General features: G+C 50.9%; 3 protein-coding genes across 9 annotated transcripts in view; 2 read left to right on the top strand and 1 right to left on the bottom strand.

The window, feature by feature from the left end:
• ABR (ABR activator of RhoGEF and GTPase) overlaps positions 1–7,634 on the top strand; it is a 132,257-nt gene extending 124,623 nt beyond the window's left edge. For all 5 annotated transcript variants that reach the window (XM_082201717.1, XM_082201718.1, XM_082201719.1 and 2 more), the window contains 2 exons: positions 4,622–4,772; positions 5,518–7,634. In XM_082201717.1, coding sequence (XP_082057843.1) covers positions 4,622–4,772; positions 5,518–5,607 — 241 coding nt within the window. In that variant the 3' untranslated portion in view covers positions 5,608–7,634. The remainder of the gene's footprint in view (positions 1–4,621; positions 4,773–5,517) is intronic.
• A 2,034-nt stretch (positions 7,635–9,668) lies between these two features.
• Positions 9,669–14,688, bottom strand: TIMM22 (translocase of inner mitochondrial membrane 22). The gene is made up of 4 exons (XM_082201984.1): positions 14,408–14,688; positions 12,131–12,327; positions 11,254–11,326; positions 9,669–10,179 (listed from the first exon to the last, which is right to left on the bottom strand). The coding sequence occupies exons 1-4, from the start codon at positions 14,652–14,654 to the stop codon at positions 10,103–10,105; spliced, it is 594 nt and encodes a 197-aa protein (XP_082058110.1). The 5' UTR covers positions 14,655–14,688; the 3' UTR covers positions 9,669–10,102.
• Positions 14,689–14,747: 59 nt separating this feature from the next.
• SPECC1 (sperm antigen with calponin homology and coiled-coil domains 1) overlaps positions 14,748–20,307 on the top strand; it is a 114,112-nt gene continuing 108,552 nt past the window's right edge. Inside the window, exon 1 of one of the 3 annotated variants that reach the window (XM_082201700.1) lies at positions 14,748–15,032. In XM_082201700.1, the coding sequence (XP_082057826.1) occupies positions 14,763–15,032 (270 nt within the window). In that variant the 5' untranslated portion in view covers positions 14,748–14,762. The remainder of the gene's footprint in view (positions 15,033–20,307) is intronic. The other 2 variants (XM_082201703.1, XM_082201702.1) reach the window with 2 other exon arrangements.

Below are 20,307 nucleotides of genomic sequence, written 5' to 3' on the forward strand. Positions count from 1 at the left end.
CTGGCGTCCGCGGTCGGACAGGATAGACCGTGGCAGGCCATGCACTTTGAACACGTGATCTATGAACAGTTTGGCGGTTTGTTCCGCCGTGGCCACCTTCGCACACGGAATGAAATGTGCCATCTTGGTGAACAAGTCCACCACCACCAGCACAGCTGTCTTGCCTCTCGAGCTGGGTAAATCCGTCACAAAGTCCAGGGCCACCCTCTCCCACGGTTCAAACGGCGTTTGCAGCGGTTCTAACAGTCCCGCCGGTGGTCTGTGTACCGGCTTGGCCCTCTGGCAGGTGTCGCACCTCGCGACGTAGTCCGCGACCTCCCCTCTCAGCCTGGGCCACCAGAAGTCTCTCGCGACTAATTCCATCGTTTTCTCTGTGCCAAAGTGACCGGCCGTGGGTGCGTCGTGCAACTGTTGCAGTACCTTGGCGCGAAGGTCGTCTCCTGGTACATAGACAGCTCCTTTGCGTAGGAGCAAGCCGTCCCGCACCTGGAACTCGTCCGTGGTAGCCGTGCCCCTGAGCAGTTCCGCCATCTTGTCTTGCGCGAATGAGTCGTCCCGCAATGCACGTCGCACCGCATCCAGGTCTACTGTAGCTGAGGCACACGCCCACGCCGTCGGTGCGAAGATGTGCATGGCCGCCGCTGGCGTCACCTCTTCTAGGTATTGCGGTTTTCGGGACAGTGCATCCGCCATGATGTTGGTGTCTCCTGGGACGTACTCTATTCGGAAATTGAAGTCAGCAAAGAACTCCGCCCAACGTATCTGCCTCTGGTTCAGGAACTGAGCCGTGCGCCAGTGCTCCAGATTCTTGTGGTCCGTGCAGACCTGCACCGTGTGCTTGGCGCCGATTAGGAAGTGCCTCCACGCCTTGAAAGCTGCATGAATGGCCAGCAACTCCCTGTCCCAGATGGTGTAGTTCTGCTCCGACTTGCTGAGCTTTCTGGAGTAGAACGCTCCCGGCCGCCACACCCCCTGCGGGTCTCGCTGCAGCAGGACAGCTCCCACGGCTCTGTCTGACGCGTCTGTCTCTACCCTCAACGGTTTACTGGGGTCGATATGCAGCAGTTGCTTCTCCGATGCGAAGAGATGCTTGAGCGCTTGAAAGGACTGTTCCGCCTGCTCCGTCCAGATGAATTTCTTTTTTTTGGAGCTGAGCGTGTCCGTAATTGCTGCCGTCTGCATCGCGAACCCCTTGATAAACTTGCGATAGAAGTTGGCGAAGCCGACAAACCGCTGGACCTCCTTCCGGTTGCGCGGGCTCTTCCAATCCAATACCGCACGAACCTTGGTGCTGTCCATGGCTATCCCCTTGTCCGACAACTTGTATCCCAGGAAATCCACCTCCGTCGTGTCGAACTGGCACTTCTCCAGCTTGGCGTACAGTCTATGTTGTTGCAACCTGCTGAGCACCTCCCTCACGTCTCGGTCGTGAGCTTGCTGCGAGTCAGAGAAAATCAGGATGTCATCCAGGAAGCAGACGCATGTCTTGTAGAGGAGTCCCTCCAACACGTGATGCATAAAAGCTTGAAAACAGTGAGAGCCATTTTGTAATCCAAAGGGCATAACTCTGTATTCGTAGGTGCCCAGCGGTGTGAACATGGCCGTCTTCCACTCATCGCCCTCCCGCATGCGGATGAGATTGTACGCCCCTCGCAGGTCCAACTTGGTGAACACGCGTCCCTTGCGCACCGTCGCGAGGAGGTCGTCAATCCTGGGCATGGGGTAATCAGACGGTTTGGTCATCTGGTTCAAAAGGCGGTAGTCCACGACGAGTCTTTTTTGGGGCGTGTCTTTCTTTTTCACGAAGAAAACGGGACTGCCCCCCACTGCCTTGGACTCTCTGATGAAGCCACGCTCCAGATTATGCTCGATGAACTGTTTGAGTTCCTGCATTTCATCTTCAGACATGGAGTATAGCCGCCCCTTCGGCAGCGTCGCCCCCGGTAGGAGGTCAATCTTGCAGTCATATGGCCGGTGAGGGGGTAGCTTGTCCGCCTCCTTCTCGCAGAAGACCTCCAAAAAGCTCGCGTATTTGTGGGGGACCGCTTGCAACGTTCCCAACTGCAGTTGTGATTCCTCCTCCTCTCCCTCCCGACGGGGCAGGATGCAGTGTTCTGCGCAATAAGAGGAGCCGAAGATCAGTTGTCTCTGGTACCAAGCCAGTGTCGGACTGTGCCTGTCCAGCCAACTCATGCCCAACACAATGGGCGTGTCCGACAGTTGGGTGACATTAAAACTGATGACTTCCCTGTGGTTGCCAAGGCGCATCACCATCGGTGGCGTCTGCTTCACCACCTGCCCCCCTAGCAACTCTCTGCCATCCACTGTGACGACTTGCAGGGGCAGAGTGGCAGGCAATAGCTGTATAGCGTGCTGCTCCCCAAAGCTCTGCGCTATAAAGTCTGCGTTGCTTCCAGAATCCACAGAAAGCGGCACTTCGATAGTGACGCCGTCGGGTAGCTGGAGAGACGCTGTGAGCTGCACTACTGGTTTGGGTGGGAGGGGATCCGTGGGTTGCAATATCGCTGGGGACTGCTTCACAGATGCGTCTGGCTGGGCCCCAGTGCCTCCGTCTCCAGCCAGACATCGTCGTTTCCCTGCTGTGGTTCTCCTTGCTGCGTTGCTGCAGTCACCATTGCTGAGGCTGCAGTGTGCTTGTGGAGCCTCCGGGGACACTCCTTCGCCAAATGGCCTGGATCCTCGCAGATGTAACACTTCCTGTTCCCTCTAGGAGGCTTCGCTTTCACTGCTGCCGGTGCTAGGGCTCTGGCTGCTGACTGAGCCCTTGCACCTCCAACCTCCATCGGTTCCCCTCCCCCTCCTGGCGGAGGTGTGGATTGCGCACGCGCTGCTTCCCTCGGAACGAAAGAGAAACTTCTCGCTGCTTCGCGCCCTCCACGTCCTTCATCTCTGCACCATGGACGTTCTTCCAGCCTCACCCCCACAGTCAGCGCCCTTTGGACCACCTCCTGCGTGCTTCGGGGCCTCTCCCCCCTTGCAATTTCATCCTTAACCGCAGAACTTAGACCCTCCCAGAAGAGGTCTCTGACCGGGGGCGAATCCCGATCCCATTCTAAAGCACTGACCAGCGCAAAAAATCGGGCGTGATACTGCCGGACGCTCGCCCTCCCTTGTTTTAGTCCATGAATCTCCCGTCTGGCAAGATCCACATCAATAGTAGACAAAAAACACGCATCCATCGCTTTGATAAAGGCATCTGCATTCTGAAGCGCCGGATCTTTATCCCTCCACAAATTGCGCAGCCAGGCTTTGGCATCCCCATGCAAATGGGACAATATGAACCCCACCTTCTCTTCCTCATCTCTAAAGTCTTTTGCCAGCAGTTGCAGTGCGCACATTACGTCTGCTCTAAAATTAGGGTACTGTTGCAAAGTCCCATCGAAGTGAGCCACAAGCCCTCCTGCTCTCCGTGCCAATCCCACGCCCTCCGGTCTGGGTCCCGGTTGCCCTTGCTTAACAAGCATTTCAAACCTGGCGTGTAGGTCTCTGTAGGCGGCTGTAGTCTCCTCCTCCCGTTTCTTGGAAGCCAATACCTCTGAGGACAACTGGGTCACTGCCTCTTGCAGCGCGGAGATCCTCTGTTCTTCCGTCATCTTGCTAACCTTTGTGAGCTTGCTTACAGACACCCCTCTTCCTCCCCTAGCGGCTTCTGCTCCCGCTGCGAGGTTTCAGGTTTCTGAAGCTTTGATGAGATGGGTCTTACTGTCAGAGCTGCTACCAGGTCCCAGCTCACATAGGACCACGCCACACAGCGTCCACTTTAAAAGAGTCTTTATTGAGTTACAGGTTTCATTTCCGAACTGCAGCGTGCAGCTCTACACCTTCTGCCCTAGGTCGGCGAAGACCCATCTGAGTCCCCGCCTCTTGCACACCAGCTTAATACCCTAGCCTTGCTCCACCTCCTTCGCCTCACCCTACGTCTCTGGGTCCTTCTGCCCCCCTGGGACTCCTCCCTTCTACTCTCCTCTGACGCTGACCCCCCTGATCCTTCCGCTTCCTTTCGGCGGGCTTTGGGACCTGGCTCACTCTCCGGGCTGCTTACTGCTCCAGCTTCCGCTGCATTTGAACTTGGCGCGCGCGCCCAACTCTCTACTTTCCTCTTGACCGTTGCCTCGCTCTCTGAGGAGGGCGTGACCACCCCTGACTCGTGCCCTCCCTCCTGCTGACGGCCTCCGGAACCCGATGCCTGGCTGCCTTCCTCCCTGCTGCTCTCAGTCTTGAGCGTGGGTCCCGACTTCCAGCTGCTGCTCTCTGAATCTCCTCTGTTCCCTTCCTCCTGGGGTGTCCCCCCGGATCCCCCCCTTGCTCTGCTCACTGGGGCTCCCTTTTGGGAGTCCTCTGACTCACTGCTTAGGCTTGGAGATCTCGGGTCGTCATCATCACTCATTCTCCCTTCGGCTTCCTCCCCCTCGCTCTCTGTTTCCACCCTTCTCTGCGTCTCTGCTTCTGAACCCCTGACAGGTGAGAAATTCCATCTGATCTTCTGCAGCTGGGCTATGGTGGAAAAGCCTGCAAACCTTGTCTTAGCTGACTTGGAAGGCCGCGCCAAAATCTTGCGAGTCTTTTTGAAATGGGTCTCTCTCTTTGTCTTTTTGCGCAGGGTGGCTGAGAAGGAGCCCGTCAACAAAATGTCCCTGCACAATCTGGCCACTGTGTTTGGCCCAACGTTGCTGAGACCTTCTGAGGTGGAGAGCAAAGGGCAGCACCTCACGTTGGCCTCAGATATCTGGTCCCACGACGTAATGGCACAGGTACAGTGGGTGGGGAAGAGAGGGGGGGCAGCAAGCAGAGGATTCGACTGCATTTGGATGGGCAAGCTCCCTCTGCTGGGCAAACTTTCAAACTTCACCCTGGAAGCGCAGCAGCTCTCTCTCTCTCTCTCTGTGTGTGTGTATGTGTGTGTGTGTGTGTGTGTGTGTGTGTGTGGAGAGAGAGAGAGAGAGAGAGAGAGAGAGAGAGAGCTTGCTCAGGTAGACCTTAATTTCATTCTTAAAACCTCCGAACTTGAATTACCTTCTTGTGCATTAATCTTTATAAAAGCGTAGTGGATAACATTTTAAAAAGTGCTTTAGAATTTAGAGAGGAATTGTAGCTTAGTGGTAAAGCACACACTTCATGTGAACTGAGCACAGAAATGCTGCTTCCAGACCTGCCTCATTGCTCAATAAATGTCCCATCTGCCTTTGCCCAAATTCCTGCTGGGCCCCCTTAATTGGAGGGGCAGTTTGAGGGGCTGGTTAAATAACTGAAAGAGAGTGAGTGCGTATGTAGCAGCTCCTGGGCATGTTGCAGCTCTTCCTAAAGCTGGCCCTTCTGGGTTCGTAGCTCTGTTCCTGCTGTGCTTTTTATTCCATCAACTTTGCAGTGTGGCAAATAAGAAAATCCGCAGGGATTCCATCAGAAGACATATCTACCTATCAATAACTGTTCTCTGTTGGGGACACTTTGCAGTGTGTGTGAGACTATCCTAATTTTAACCCACTTTTCCTTTTGCAGGTGCAAGTGCTACTCTACTATTTACAGCACACGCCCATCTCCTTTGCTGAGCTCAAACGCAACGCACTCTACTGCTCCACAGACGTGTAGCCCCGGGGCCCTGCAGCCACCTGCATTTTTCTAAGCCGAGGGGCACAGCACAGACTCATGAATCCAAGCACGGATCCTGCTGAGAATAACGTCGCTGCCCTGGAACCAGACGCTGCCCCATACCTCATGGGATGATTTTGTATCAGCCCCACACCCTTCTTTCCCCCCTGCCCACCTCCCAGCACAGTAGTCCACGTCTCTCGTACTTCTCGTGTCCAGGAGTCATTTTTTACGTTCCATTTGTTGAGCAGTGGGAAGGAAGTGAGCGACGGATGAAGACACAGCCTCTCGTTTCTTCCCAAAAATGGTTGCCGCCTTCTGGGTCCAATAGAGCTTCGCTGCAGCCAAGTCCTTTCCTCCAGCCGGCCTCGCCACCCGCAACAATGCTTGATCTTCTTTGCTCCCTGCCTTTGTGGCCTGCATGTACGCTGCTTGCTTGGATTTTCCTGCTTTTGGAGGCTTAAGGAGGACACCAAGGGCTCTTCCCCTCGTCCTGGTCAATCTACATTCTCTTCGCTTCTGTCTCGCCTGACAGACCTGGTTGCTGAACTCTGCATTCTTTTACCCCAGCTGGCAGGGCTGAAGATAGCAGCATTTTCGTTTTTTAAAAGCCCTGCCTATTCCAGCTCCCCCCACTTTTTTAATGCTGGGGGGGCCTCTCGTCCTGTGACTCCTGTGCCTCGGTAGGCTTTGTAACTGTGCATAATGTGGGGGGGGGGGTAAAGCAGCCATCTTCCTGTTTTATTCTGTAAAAAGGTTTTAATAATGAACCTTGATGGCAGGAAAGTGAAGAGAAAGTGGCTGCTTGCTAGTCTTAGATGTGTGTGCGTGTGACAGAGAGTGATACCTACCTCCCCATCCCCGCCGCCCTGCTGTGTTGCCCACAATCACTTTATTTATGGTTAGATTCTCTTGGGACTAATTCAAACTTAATCCTTAGAAAGGAAATCAGATCTTAATGCGGGCGAGAGTGTCCTGCTCCCCACCCCTGAAAGGATTATTTGGCTGGCCGAGAGGAAGGCTGGTTGCCTTGTGGCCGTGCCTCTTGCAGGTGGCTCTCGCTAGCCAAGCCTGGCCAGGGAGCCAGTGGGTATTTCCTGCTCCCACCTCCTCCACATGGCTTTGATCCAGCCCAGCCATCCGCCGGGGCTGTTGGGCACCTTTCCTCCAGGAGGGTGTCTGGAAAAGGGGCCGTTTCTCAGTGCTTCACGCAGCATGGCTTACAGGGTTCAGCTAAGGAAGACTCAGGTTGGATGTGAAAGGTGTCATTTCAGCCCTTAAGAGCCTCCACCTGCACCCCCCATTTCTCTCTTTCTGCGAGAGATCGGGTGAAGCAGCCAAGGAGAGTGCAGCCCTCCAAAGGAGTGGGGGCTCTGTGTTCCCGATTGCTACCCCACTCACACCCCCAGGTGCCAAGCAGCAATCCAGCAATGAGTTGTATTGGCAAGCTAGACAGCCCTTTGTTTCATGGAGAAGTCCCCCACCCTCACAAGAGAAATTACTTCCAGGCTCCATGTTAAGTGACTTCGGCCACACTTTCCGCCCAGGACAATGGAATGTTCTGTGGCCCACCGTTCAGGGACCAGAAATATTTTGCTGGCCAGAGTTGTTATTTTTCGGGCCCTCCTGCACAGATCCTTGTGGGTCTGCATCTACCTGTATGTATGTGTCTGTGGAAGCTGAAGTCATTCCTAAGCCAGAGCGCCTCCGCGCACTTCTGAGTGTCAGAATCTGATACCAGCATAGCCAGCCCCCCCCCCCGACAACTGCACTTGCTCTTTTTTCTGATGGTGAGGAAGGGGAGACTGGGACTCCTGGAGCTACAGGTTAGATTAGAAACTGTATAATTAATATTTGACTTGTTTAAGGATATATATTATATATATATATATATTTTTGGTTGTGTTCCGTTGCAGGTTTTTTCTCCCCTCTCTGTAGATGACAAACTTTAAATGGATGTAAACCATGTGAGGAGATTAAAAAAAAAAAGTTAATAAAATGCAAAGCCCAAACATTTGCACAAATTACTTCTGGGGTGTTTGGTCTTTCTATCTCAATCAGTGTTGAAAAAGAAAAAGATCTGGCGTAACTAGCTTGGACACATGACAGGAGTAATAGTTCAATTGGTAGAGCACCTGGGAAACCCTGCCTGAATCCCTGGAGAGCCACTGCTGCCTGTCAGTGTGAGTGAGATGTGGGTGCCCAGTGGTCTGACTCAGTAGAAGTCAACAGCCTAGGCATCTAATACAGGAGCAGCCAATATGCTGCTTAACTAAAACTCCCCTCACTCTTGACCACTAGCTAGGCCCAGTGGCGTAGCGTGGGTTGTCAGCACCCGGGGCAAGGCAAGTAATTTGCGCCCCCTAACCCGTGGATTTTAGCAGGGGGCAGAGAGCTGCGAGCGCGAGCGCCCCCCCCCAGGTGTTACGCCCGGTGCGGCCGGCCCCCCCTGCACCCCCACGCTACGCCACTGCCTAGGCCGGACACTGGTGCTGATGGGAACTAGGAGTTCAATAATACCCAGAGGTACCACTTTGGCTCCTCTTGTTCTAACAGCTCCCCGATCTATACCACCTTCCGCCCCCTTGCTCATAACTGTAGTCTAGCTGCATTTCCCCTCCTGTACAGGGATTATGCAAGGGAGAGGGAGGACCATGTCTTGCACATCTAGCTATGAGCACACCTGTACCACATGACAGAATTCATGCAAGCAACTGATCCCATGCCCTTATTAGGGGCTATTGCAGCTCAATAAGCGATTCTGCCAATAGGAAGGGGGCTGGCAAAGGGAAAAAGACGGGGGAGAGTGGGAAAGCTTAATTATTCAGCCTGGGAAACAGCAATATTTCTCCTAGGCAACTAGGGCCGTTGCCATGGGAATGCCAAGATGGGTGCCTGGTGTGCTTCCATCCTCCTCTTTGGTGTCACTTCACAAACCAGCTCTGAACACACGAATGGGTCCCCCCCCACCCCGTTTGTGATCTTTTAATTACAATTTCACAGCAAGTCCCAGTGGTGGGGCCGATTAGTGAGAGGGTGCAGAAGGCCCCAGGTTCATTACGCAGCATCACAATTTCCTGCGGGGGATGGAGAGCACACAATATGATGCCGGCCTTTGTCTGATGCAAAACCAACCCAGAATGCAGATTTAGAACCTGCTCTAGAAAAAATAATTTAGCGGAGGGAGGCGGTGAGTCTTGAAGGCAACTTCCTTTCAGTCTAGCATGAAAAGAAGCCCCTCGCCTTGAACCAGCGATGCTAACTGAGCTTCTCTCACCTCCAAAGACACAGCTGGGCACATTCAGCACCAGCCTATGCACTGACAAGCTATAACTGCCTAGTTTAAGTAGATCATCAAGAAGTCCCACCTACCTGCTGCGCTGCCTCACTGAAGTCCTCTGGAGACCCCCAACAGTGCTGTACCGGAGTGGGGGATGAGAGGTCTCCCTGATGTAGCTCTGCAGTTCATAAACCATCCAAGTTCTTTGGTGTTTTATTCAACTTTCTCTTTTAAGACGCTTCAGCCAGTTGGAAGCTTGAGCTCTCCTGACAAGCATCTGTAACATTTGCAGGGGACAAAACCCTACTTTTTCTTGGTCACTGGCAGAGTCATCCTCTCTTTTCTCCTAAAGGTCTCTTCCCAGAATGTACTGTAGTAGGGAGAGGGGCCCTAGGGTACCAAGCTTTGTGTGGGAGGCAGGAGAGCTGCTTCCAGCTTTACACTGTCTGTACCCAAGAGAATGTACTTTACTCCTTGCTATTTGTATAACAGGAATCTACATATAGCCTCACTACTGGATCCTTCTAACCCAGTACACCGTTTCCAGCAGTAATCAGCCAAACGTCTCTGCAATGTGCACAGGCAGGGAATGAAAGCAACAACCGTCCCCTGCTGTTTGACGTTCAAAGGTATACTGCCCCTGCAAAAGGAGGTTCTATGTAGCGAACATGACTAATAACTGTAGAACGATCTCGCCTCAATGAATTTGTAGATGTCAAGCTCCATTTCAGACATCTAATTTAAATTTGATATCCATTGACAAACAACTAACCACAGCATCTAGGAAATATTGTTCTTGTTTCATTAGCATCAAACACTTGACAAGGCCTGGAATAAATTAAATCTTTCAATTTTCTCCTGTATCCGACATAGTCATGAAGCTACGAGCTTGTGTTTGTAGCAAGTGCTGACACGCTGTAACAGCTTTTATGCTTGCCACAGCAAATGCATACACTAAGCAGAAGGAGTTGACAGAATACAGGCAGTCCTTGGAATTAACACCTAGTCGTACCTCTCCAACGATGTTTGAACAACACTTTGCTTAGATGACTCGCTGACTCTGCCCACGGGCTGGATGCATATCCTGTTTTCTAGGACACAGCTCTCAGAAACCTTTCCCCTTTCCTTAATCGGTTGTCAGGAACAGGAAAGTGAGTTGGGCCAGCTGTCCTGCACAGTTCACACCAGAAGGTTCCCATTCATTGGCATCAGCTGCTACCGTAAGTAGTAGTCAATCACTGCAGAGAATGCAGCAAAGCCCCCACAGCCAAGGACCCCGGCTTTCAGGCCAGCTGCAAGGCAAAAGGTGAAGGCAATCAGCACAACAGCAAATAATCAAGTTTCTTTCCTGTAGCTAAGCCTATATTGTTGGCGGGAAAGCAAAAAAGATCACTTCCACTAGCAGGTTTGGTCCCAACCCCTTGTAAAATATTCCTTTTATTTCAGCCCTACAGAGGATGACCTGAACCAGGTCCTGGCCCTAGAAACTGGAGCACTCAGTAAGATCAGAAGCAACAACTCTTGGCTGCAAACGCAGAAATGGGATTCAGTTAGAGCCAGCTGTCTTTCCCTCTCAAAGAAGTTTAAACCAATCGGACCCAACATAACAAGCTTAGCTAGAAGCTGTTCAGAAAACCATTTAATACTCTTAGGGAAGATTAACACTCTTAATTTTTAACTTGCCCGGCTCTATATAGCTCAGTATGGTTTACACCGAATGGCAGCAGCTCTGTAGGTTTTCAAGCAGGGAGTCCTTTTCCCAGCTCTACTTCGAGATTCCAGTGGAGACTGAAACTACAGGGCATCCTAAGGATTGAACCCTTAGACCAAGGCAGAGGTTTTCCATCCATGATCCAAACAGTCAGTGGGGAAAACACCACCTGACTGAGCCACAGCATCTACAGTGGCCACAAGTCAGCTTATGAGGACAAATCCCTGTATAAACAGAAAAAGCACCTGTCTGTCAGCAGAAGGTCATCAGAGAAAGGATGAGACAATTCACCGTCAGCAAGCAGTTCCAGCTCCTTGGAGCAGGTGCTAAGACTAACAGCACAATTCTAGCCATGTCTACTACAGTAAGTCCTACTAAATTCAGTGAGGCTTATTCCAAGTTAAATAGGGCCAGGATTGTAGCCAGGTGTGGGGAACTTGTGGCCCCCCAGATGCTGTTGAGCTCCAACTCCCATCAGCCACAGCTGCCACAGCCTAGGATAGGAGAGGTGGGAGTTGCAGTCCAACATCCTGCTCTGTGCTACGGCTCATATTACTTCCTGGCCATAACATTTAGGACCAGTAGAACCTGCAGCATTCTGTCTTTATCAGGATCCAAGTGAGCCCAGCAACTGCTCAACGGCAACACGACTCACCCCGGAAGCCAATGGCCCCTCCAGTAATGCACCCACTCATCACGCTGTTCTTCCAGTCAGTCTTGCCTCGATACTAGGGAAATGAGAAACACAACATCAAGACCAGCCACATGAACCTCTGCATACAGCACCAATTCTAAACCACGTAGGCCCCAGATGTCTGAAAGACCACCTCCTCCTACAGACCCTCCTGAGTGTTACTATTGGCAGAGGGTGCCCTCTTGGTCCACTGCCCTTGAAAGTTCAAAGGGTGGGGTGGCCTGGGAGAGGGCAATTTCTGTGGCAGCCCCTAAGTTGTGGAATTCCCTCCCCACAGAGGTGAGCCAGGCACCTTTTGTATTTATTTCATACAATTAACATACAGCTTGATTGTTAAAAAAAGCTCAAAACACACCAATCCTCAAAGCAATTGTCATAAGCTTTCGTCATATGCTGAAAATCCGTATCTTTCAGGACCCACCCTATTATTGCGACTAATTTATCTGAAACTGCTTTTAATATTGTATCTTGTATAAATAGTTGTATCTGGCTCGGGGCACCTAAGAAATACTGTAATAATCAATCAATCAATCAATCAATCACAACAGCAGCAGCAGTGCTGCTTTTGTACTGTTGGGTGGGGAATAAATCTAGTGGCTTGAGATGAGAACATGAGAGTTCCCCTGCTGGGTCAGGTCAAAGTGGCCAACTAGATAAGATGCCCCAGTGGGAAGACCACAGAGATATTCAGGAGTGTCACTTTTAGTCATGCATACAGTCCTACTGAAGACTGTGGCTTTAAGGCTGGCATGAATGACAGCTTACAGTGTAAGATGTTATATTTAAATAAGAAAATCATTACAAAAAACCAGCAGATCAAAGCCAGAGAGTTACTCACAGACTCCACCAGGCATTCAGTGCAGGAAAACATGGCACCGACAATGGCAAAATTCTTGGCGTAGGACATCCCTCTTTGCCCCATGTCTTTCAAGACCTCTTTGGCTGTTGGCGTGCGGTACGGATCCTTGGGGTCAAACCCCACATTGGTATCGATGCCAGCCGTGAACACACCAAAGGCACCTCCCAGCACGAATCCTGCCAAGTAAACAGAAATGTTGGCAAGGCAATTAGCAGGGTGACAGGCTCCAAATTCCATTTCAGTGTTGTTTCTCAGAAGCTTCCTCATCTCAATTTCAAGCCACTCTGCTCGGACACATGAAATCAGGGGAGGCCTGTGGCCCATCTAATTCTGCATCCTGTTCTCACAGGGGCCAACCAGATGCCTCGATGGGAAGCCCACAAGCCAGCAGCATAGCTAGCTGCTCGGGCGCCCGGGGCAGCGCAAATGCCCTGCACCCGGAGGCGGGGCAAGCCAGGGCAGAGCACGCTGTGCGAAACCTTCACAGAGCCTGCAGGTACCCGAGCCGCTGCGTCACTCCCCAGGAGAGATGTGTGGCTTGGGTGCGCTGCAGGCCAGGCTCTATGGTCACCCCCCTCAGTGATGTAACCCAGGGCGGCCCACACCCCCTTCCTACGCCACCGCTACAAGCACAAGCAGGACCTGCGTGCAACAGCCCTTCGCTCCCCACTTCTGTTTCCCAGCAAACTGGCAATCAGGGCCATACTGACTCCGACAATGGAAGGAAAACATAGCCATCAAGGTTAGTAGCCACTGATCACAATTACCCTCCATGAATCTGTCTAAACCTCTTTTAAAGACATTCACTTTGGTGTCCATCCCTGCCTCTTGTGTGAGTGCCATAGATATGCTATGTACTGCGTGAATAAGGCATTTCTTTTGTCTGTTGTGAATCCTTCAACGCTCAGCTTCATTGTAAGTCCCGGAGTTCTAGAGTTATGAGGCAAACGTTTCTCTCTCCACTTCCTCCATGCCATGAATAATTTTATCTTTCTTCTATCATGTCACCATTGACTCACCTTTTCTCTAAACTAAAATGTCTCAAATGCTGCAGCCTTTTCTCATGGGGCTGTTGCTCCATCCCCTTGATCGTCTTGGCTGCCAGTTTTTGAACCTTTTCCACATCAAAAACATCCTTTTGAACCATACACAGTGCTCCAAATGTGGTCGCACCATAGATTTGTATAAAGGCATTATTATATATACCAAACATCCTGCCACTTAATGCTTTGCAGCTGATGAGCCAGCTAAAGAAAAGTGCATTCATTAAATGTTTAATAAGCAAGTGCACAATTCTTCATTACTATTATTTAGCTCTAAGTGCTCTAAAGTGCCATACAGATGCTTTTCTATACCGCTAAAGGCTCAATAATAGCAAGGACGTATTTTTTGACGGCTTCCAAATGGGCATGCCTTTATGAATGACACTGAAACTCTCCTGCTTCTTTATCAGCCACAAATATATTGTGGGCCTGCAGAAAAACTTTTAATAGGTCTTGCTATGCCATCGCTAATAATAATTTACACAGTGCTCTTTTCACTTGTGGTCGTTCTTGCAACAACCCCTGCAAAGTAGTTTGGTTCTTCATAGCCCCAAGTTGTAGAAGCAGAGAGATGCAATGCTATAAAATCAATACCGGTATATTCACAATTATTGTTATTAACCACAAATATGCAGGAACGCATTTTCACAAGGCTTGCTGTGTGTGCCGTTGCTAATAAGCATTTTATGCTCTTTTCCCTTGTGGCTGTTCTTGCGACAGCCCTGCAAGGTTGTTGTTGTTTAGTCGTGTCCGACTCTTCGTGACCCCATGGACCAGAGCACGCCCTGCAAGGTAGGCCAGTGCTTATTAGCCCCAAGTTGCAGAAGCTGAGAGATGCAATTAAGTTTATTATGATGATTTTTTATACCCCAGCAGGATGAGCAGGGTATGAAATTATTATTATTATTATTATTCCACCTCTCAGATTCTACAACTTGGGGTTAATAATAAAAATTAGAAATTTAAAATAATAAATTTAAAATAATAAAACAGAGAATAAAAATCCATTGTTATTCACCACAAATGTAGCTGCGCCGATGCTAATGAGCATAACGGACGCATGCGCTCTTCGCTTAAGGTCTTTCTCACGACATCCCTGCAAGGTAGGCCGCTGGGAAGGCCCGAGAAGTAACTTTTCGCAAAACCCAAAAAAAGAGAGACGCCCCACCACCAAACGAAACCCCTCTTTCCCTTCCTTCTCACCACGACCTACCCCCGACGCAGGCCAGCGCCGCCTTGAAGCCGCAGCTCTCCATGGCCCGCTCGACCATCTTTTGCTCGGGGCTCTTGACCGGCGCCGGGAAGCCCCCAAGGGCGGCCGGGTCCAAGGCCCTCGCCTGCCTCGGCCCGCGCTTCTCGCCCACCAAGTGCTCCAGCAAGAGGCTGTACTGCAGCGCCCCGGGGGGCACCGCAGCTTCGTCGGGCCTACTCGGGCCCGTGGAAGATGAGGCCGCCGCCATGACTGTCCGTTCCCCGCCTCAGAAAACCAAGACTACAGCTCCCGTCATGCCTTGCACCGCAGCGCCCGGCTCTCCCAATAGGATTCGTGCTGCCGAGGCTCACGGGAAATGTTGGCCGCTCGGCGGTTTTTAAACGCAACACTGCGCAAGCGCCGTATCTCAAGCTGCTTGCCGCCGCCGAAACTACGACTCCCGGCATGCACTTCAGGCGCGTCGCTCTGCTGGGATGGCCTTAAGCAGCATGGGACGTGTAGTTTTCTGGGGCGGTGGAAGAGATTGACTTGCGCGAGGTGGCCCCCTGCCGGGCGTGCCAGGAGCCGTTGCATAGGAGAGAGTTTGCAAAGGAGGACCAGACGGGAGCATCTTTGGAAGGGACAGGTAAGTGTGCTCCAGGTGAGGCGGGCCTAGAGCTGACGGGTCCTTGAGGGCTGCTGCTGAGGGAGAAAAGAGGCACCCGAATTGTGTAAAGGGGCTCCCTGATATTGCAGAGGGGGGGCTGAATTATTATACCATATTATATATTCAATTAATAATTACATTATTACAATGACCCTTGTCTCCCAGGGCCTAGTCTGCTACTCTGACCAACTATATCATACTATCTGGGTTGTGCTATTTTTATCTGACTCTCCATTCAGTGTGGCTCCTCCATATCCCTTTTTATCCTTGCTAAAACTTTATTGGGGGGGTTAGGCCAAGAGGTGGCAGTTGTTCCAAAGCCAAGGTCACTCAGTAAGCTTTGTGGCTGAGTGGGGCCTTTCTGGGCTTAGCCTGATGCTCTAACCCACCAGGGCCTGTGGCATAGTGAACTTTTAAAATCTTTAAAGTACCCTGGGGCTTTCGTGGAAGTTATGATAATGCTTGATTGTGGTTAAATACAAAGTGGCTGGTTGACAATGTATTCTTATTAATTAAATTTGTATACTGTCCTTCATAACATAAATACATTGACTGGCACACCAACTCTAATTAAGAGTTGGGGGTGTGAGGAAGACTAGTGGCTCAGAAAATAAGTATTTTCAGATACTTGAAGGTGGTTTGGAAATGAGCCTGCCCCTGAACAGTTGATTTGGGATGTTGCGAAAGGCCAGCAGATCAATTATTTAATATTTTTATTATTATTGTATCCCACACCCAAGGAAGAAGCAGTTGTGGGATTTCCTCCCACAGTTGTTGACATCCATGTCTGGTGAAACAATGGGGTGAACTGAAGTCAGTACTATTTTTCTAGAAAAAGAGGTGCTGGAACTCACAATGAACTCCTCCCTTGTCTTATAATGGCAATGGAACCCACCTGAGAGGTGCTGGAACTAAGTTATGGTGGGGAAAATCCCTGGGTGAAGTCAAGCTGTTGAATAGTTACAGCATCTGCTGTGGCTGTAGAGACTGATATGGGAGAGACATGTTTTGTTGTAGCTGGGGCAGATGGAAGGCGTCCGGTGCTGCTGCTGCAGATGTTGTTTCTTTTTGTGCTCCTCCAAGCGGTCATTCCTCCTCTGGTCACTGCTGTGGATATACAACTTGACCATTTTGTCTCCAGGCACTGCAAAGGCATATGGCAGGACAGGCCCATGCAGAGTGGGGGGCAACTGGGTACACTTGCCCCAGATCTCAGGGGGCTAAGTTGGTCCCCCCCCCCCAACAAGCTCTGCACAGGCCTGTGACAAAGGTAGTGTTGCCAGTCCTTCCTGTCACGTTTGCAGACATCTTTGTACTGCAGAATTGGTCTGCCGACAGGCCTACTCCCTGAAGCCAGCTCTCCATAGACTACGTCCTTGGGAATCCTGCCATCTTCCATTCTGTGCTGCTTTGTGTCCCTCAAGTGTCCAAAAAACTTTGCCAGCTTTACTGTGCATCTTGACTTCATCTCAGGCGCAAAATGTCTTGGGCCACCCCTGGAATAACAGGTTTTCATAGTGCATTTGTTTTTACGTTGGTGAGTAAGCAGATGTTGTAGGCTTTTGAATTGCATGCCAAACCTATTTAACCCAAGGAAATAGTGGAATGTGATGGCTCTTTCTCCAAAATGCCTCCCGCATCTGTCTCTTGTGGCAACAACAGTTGCAGGTGCTTCATTCCAGCTCAGATTTCTTGTCCATCTAAGCCAATATTGTCCACTCTAACTGGCAGCAGCTTCTGATCAGTGCCGGCCCTTCACATTAGGTGTGAAGATTTGATGTGAGGTTTAAAGCTTCGTAAGTTCAAAAACGTATTGCTAGGTAGGTTCCATACTATGGTGACATGATAGAAGGTTATAAAACTGTACATGGGAGAAAGAGAAAGTGGAAAGAGAAATATTTTTTCTCCTTCTCTCATAACATTTGAATCTGTGGGCATCCAGTGAAGCTGAATGTTGGAAGATTCAGGGCAGATTTTAAAAAGCTTATTCACAGAGAGCAGAGTTTAACTGTGGAACTCCCTGCCACAGGAAGCAGTGATGGCCACCAACTTGGATGGCTTTATAAGAGGATTAGACAGATTCATGGAGGGGAGTTTTATTGATGGCTAATAGCCAGATTGGCTATGCTTTGCTTGCATGGTCAGAGGCAGGAATGCTTCTGAATACCAGTTGCTGGGACCCTCAGGAGTGGAGAGCGCTCTTGTGGGCTCTCTGATCCTGCAGGCTTCCTCGGTGCTCTTATTCTATCGCTGCACGTGTGACTTTTTCAAAGAAGTGTGTGTTCCACTGGAAAGGCTTGCTGCGTTACATAATTCGGCCAGTGATGCTGCTCTAATGTGACATTTGCCTGCTCAACTTGGAGAGGAAAGGAACACTGTTCCATCGCCACGCTCGCTTGCAACTGCCGGTGAACCTGTCCTCCGTTCACGAGCGTGGCGTTCTCCTACCCACCCTGTGCAGAAGAATGATCGTTTCTCTTCCCTGCTCCCCCTTTAAATATCCCGTCACCATAGCGACTGCTGGAACAGGGTGCCTCGCTGGCAGGCGGGTGCCAGCCTTCCCTGAGTGGCTATGGCTGTTGCGGCAGAAATAATCGGTTTGCTATTTTTAATAAAGTGTGTTGAAGGAGGCGTGATTGACAGCTTGGCCCAGGGGTACCATCGCAGGTGGGGAGGAGGGAGGTTATCCCTCAAAGCGAGGGGGGTGTCACTGAACCACGAGTAAAACGGAGGTTATGGATTGGGGCCTGGGGCTCAGCGGTGGACCATGTGCTCTATGCATGCAGAAGGTCCTTTGTGAAAAGGATCTGGCACAGAAGCAGGGGAGCTTCTTCAGCCCCGGGGCCACATTCCCTTTCGGGGGGGGGGCACATGCCAGAGGTGGGTGGGGCCAGAGGCAAAAGTGGGTGGGGCAAGAGATGTAAAATTTAGCTTTGTATTGCAGGCTGTCTAGGACAAACCTAGAGAGCATCTTAAAAAGCAGAGACATCACCTTGCCAACAAAGGTCCATATAGTTAAAGCTATGGTTTTCCCAGTAGTGATGTATGGAAGTGAGAGCTGGACCATAAAGAAGGCGGATCGCCGAAAAATGGATGCTTTTGTATTATGGTGCTGGAGGAGACCCTTGAGAGTCGCATGGACTGCAAGAAGATCAAACCTCTCCATTCTGAAGGAAATCAGCCCTGAGTGCTCACTGGAAGGACAGATCCTGAAGCTGAGACTCCAAGACTTTGGCCACCTCATGAGAAGAAAAGACTCCCTGGAAAAGACCCTGATGTTGGGAAAGATGGAGGGCACAAGGAGAAGGGGACGGCAGAGGACGAGATGGTGGGACAGTGTTCTCGAAGCTACAAACAGGAGTTTGACCAAACTGCGGGAGGCAGTGGAAGACAGGAGGACCTGGCGTGCTCTGGTCCAGAGGGTCACGAAGAATGACATGACTAAACGACCAAACAACAACAACAACATTGCAGGCTAGCTTCCACACACTCCTGCACACCTCTGATGGGAGGGTGTTCCACAGGGCAGGTGCCACCACCGAGAGGCCCTCTGCCTGGTTCCCTGCAAGCTCACTTCTTGCAGTGAAGGAACCGCCAGAAGGCCCTCGGAGCTGCATCTGTATGAACACTTGTCTGTTTCTCAGCCCTGGATGTCTCCCTAAGCTCTTAACACTCAAGTTGTCTCCAGAGAGGTGGTGCTTTTGGTTATGCAACAACGCCGATCCCTCTCTTTCTCTCCCTGAGCAATCCAACTCAACTCTCTTCCTCTTGTAACTTTTTGCTCTCCATATGCCCTTGGATATATTCTGCCTGCCCACCCCGTGCCAATTTCTCCTGTTTCGTGTCTTTGCTTGCTCCACCCATGCGCCATGCCCACTGCGTCGGCGGGTCCGAAATCCTGAGGAATCAGCAGTTCAGCTTGTGTGACGACGCAGGGGAAGCCGGCTGACGACTCAGCTGTTTTCTTTCTAGCTGGGCCCAGACCGCTGAGCACCCTCGGAGGCAGCCACGCTGTCGAACTTGGCAGGATCCGCTCCAAAGTTTCCTCGCATGGGTAGCTCCAGGCAGATCTTATTCTGTGGCCCCTGCTACCCCTAGATTCCTTCAGGCCACAAGGACTGGGAGTGGATAGTTTATTAGTGGCATTGACAGCATTTAGCCCCCAAAACGGCTTGTGGTTTTAACTGGACTGTTGCCTCGTCTTCTCCCAGCTTGGAGGCTGCAGTCAGAGCGGGATCAGGGCCTTCGTCTCGCCGTCTAATTATGGGCCTGTCCAAACATTGTGGCTTCCTTTTCTTTCCCTTGTGATTATGGCCAGTGTTTCTGAAAAGAGTCCACGTCTCCCTTCCCTGCCAGCGTCCCTCAGTTTCTCTTTCTGCGAGCTAAGCCTTGAGTGGGAAGAGGCTTCCTGACCCTCCCTGCTTATGTGTTGTGAATCCAGCAGGTATCAGAAGCCGCCTTTTATACCAAATCGTCTTCTAGTCTAGATTCTCCGCCTTGACCCCCCCCCCCTCCATTCCTTTTTTAACTGGAGATGCTTTCAGGAAATTGATCCCAGGGCCATGCCAGGCAGGCACTCTGCCTTTGAGAAACAGCCCTGTCCCGTAACAGCACAGTAAGTGGCCTTACGCTGTTTAAGAAATAAGAAATTTTTATTTATACCCCGCCCTTCCCGGTTCAGAAAACCGGGCTCAGGGCAGGGCGGCCAACAACAAATTTAAAACACTTAATTGATGCAACAAAAAAAGAGCATAAAATACCGTATAAAACGCGAATAACAATAAATTCAGAACTCACAAATCAATTTAGGGGGGAAATCCATCCAATAAACATTAGATGATCACCAGGGCTAGCTGGCTAAATTAGTCCTATTTGGGCCAGCGAGGAGACCAGGGGAGAATTAGCTGTGGGATCCCAGAGCGGGTAATCTTCATAGAAAGAGGAGGGGGAGGGAAGGAAGGAAGGGGAATAAAAGATCAGGCTAAGTTCAAGTTGAAAGCCAGGCAGAATAGCTCTGTCTTACAGGCCATGCGAAAGGAAGTTAAATCCTGCAGGGCCCTGGTCCCATGGGACAGAGCGTTCCACCAGGTCGGAGCCATCACACAGGTCGGAGAAGGCCCTGGCCCTGGTGAAGGATAATCTGACTTCCTTAGGGCCCGGGACCTCTAAACTATGATTATTCATGGACCTTAAGGTCCTCTGCAAGGCATACCAGGAGAGGTGGTCTCGTAAATACGAGGACCCTAAGTCCATC

Source organism: Podarcis vaucheri, assembly GCF_965113315.1.
Source record: "Podarcis vaucheri genome assembly, chromosome: 15".
In the NCBI taxonomy this organism is placed as follows: Eukaryota; Metazoa; Chordata; class Lepidosauria; order Squamata; family Lacertidae; genus Podarcis; species Podarcis vaucheri.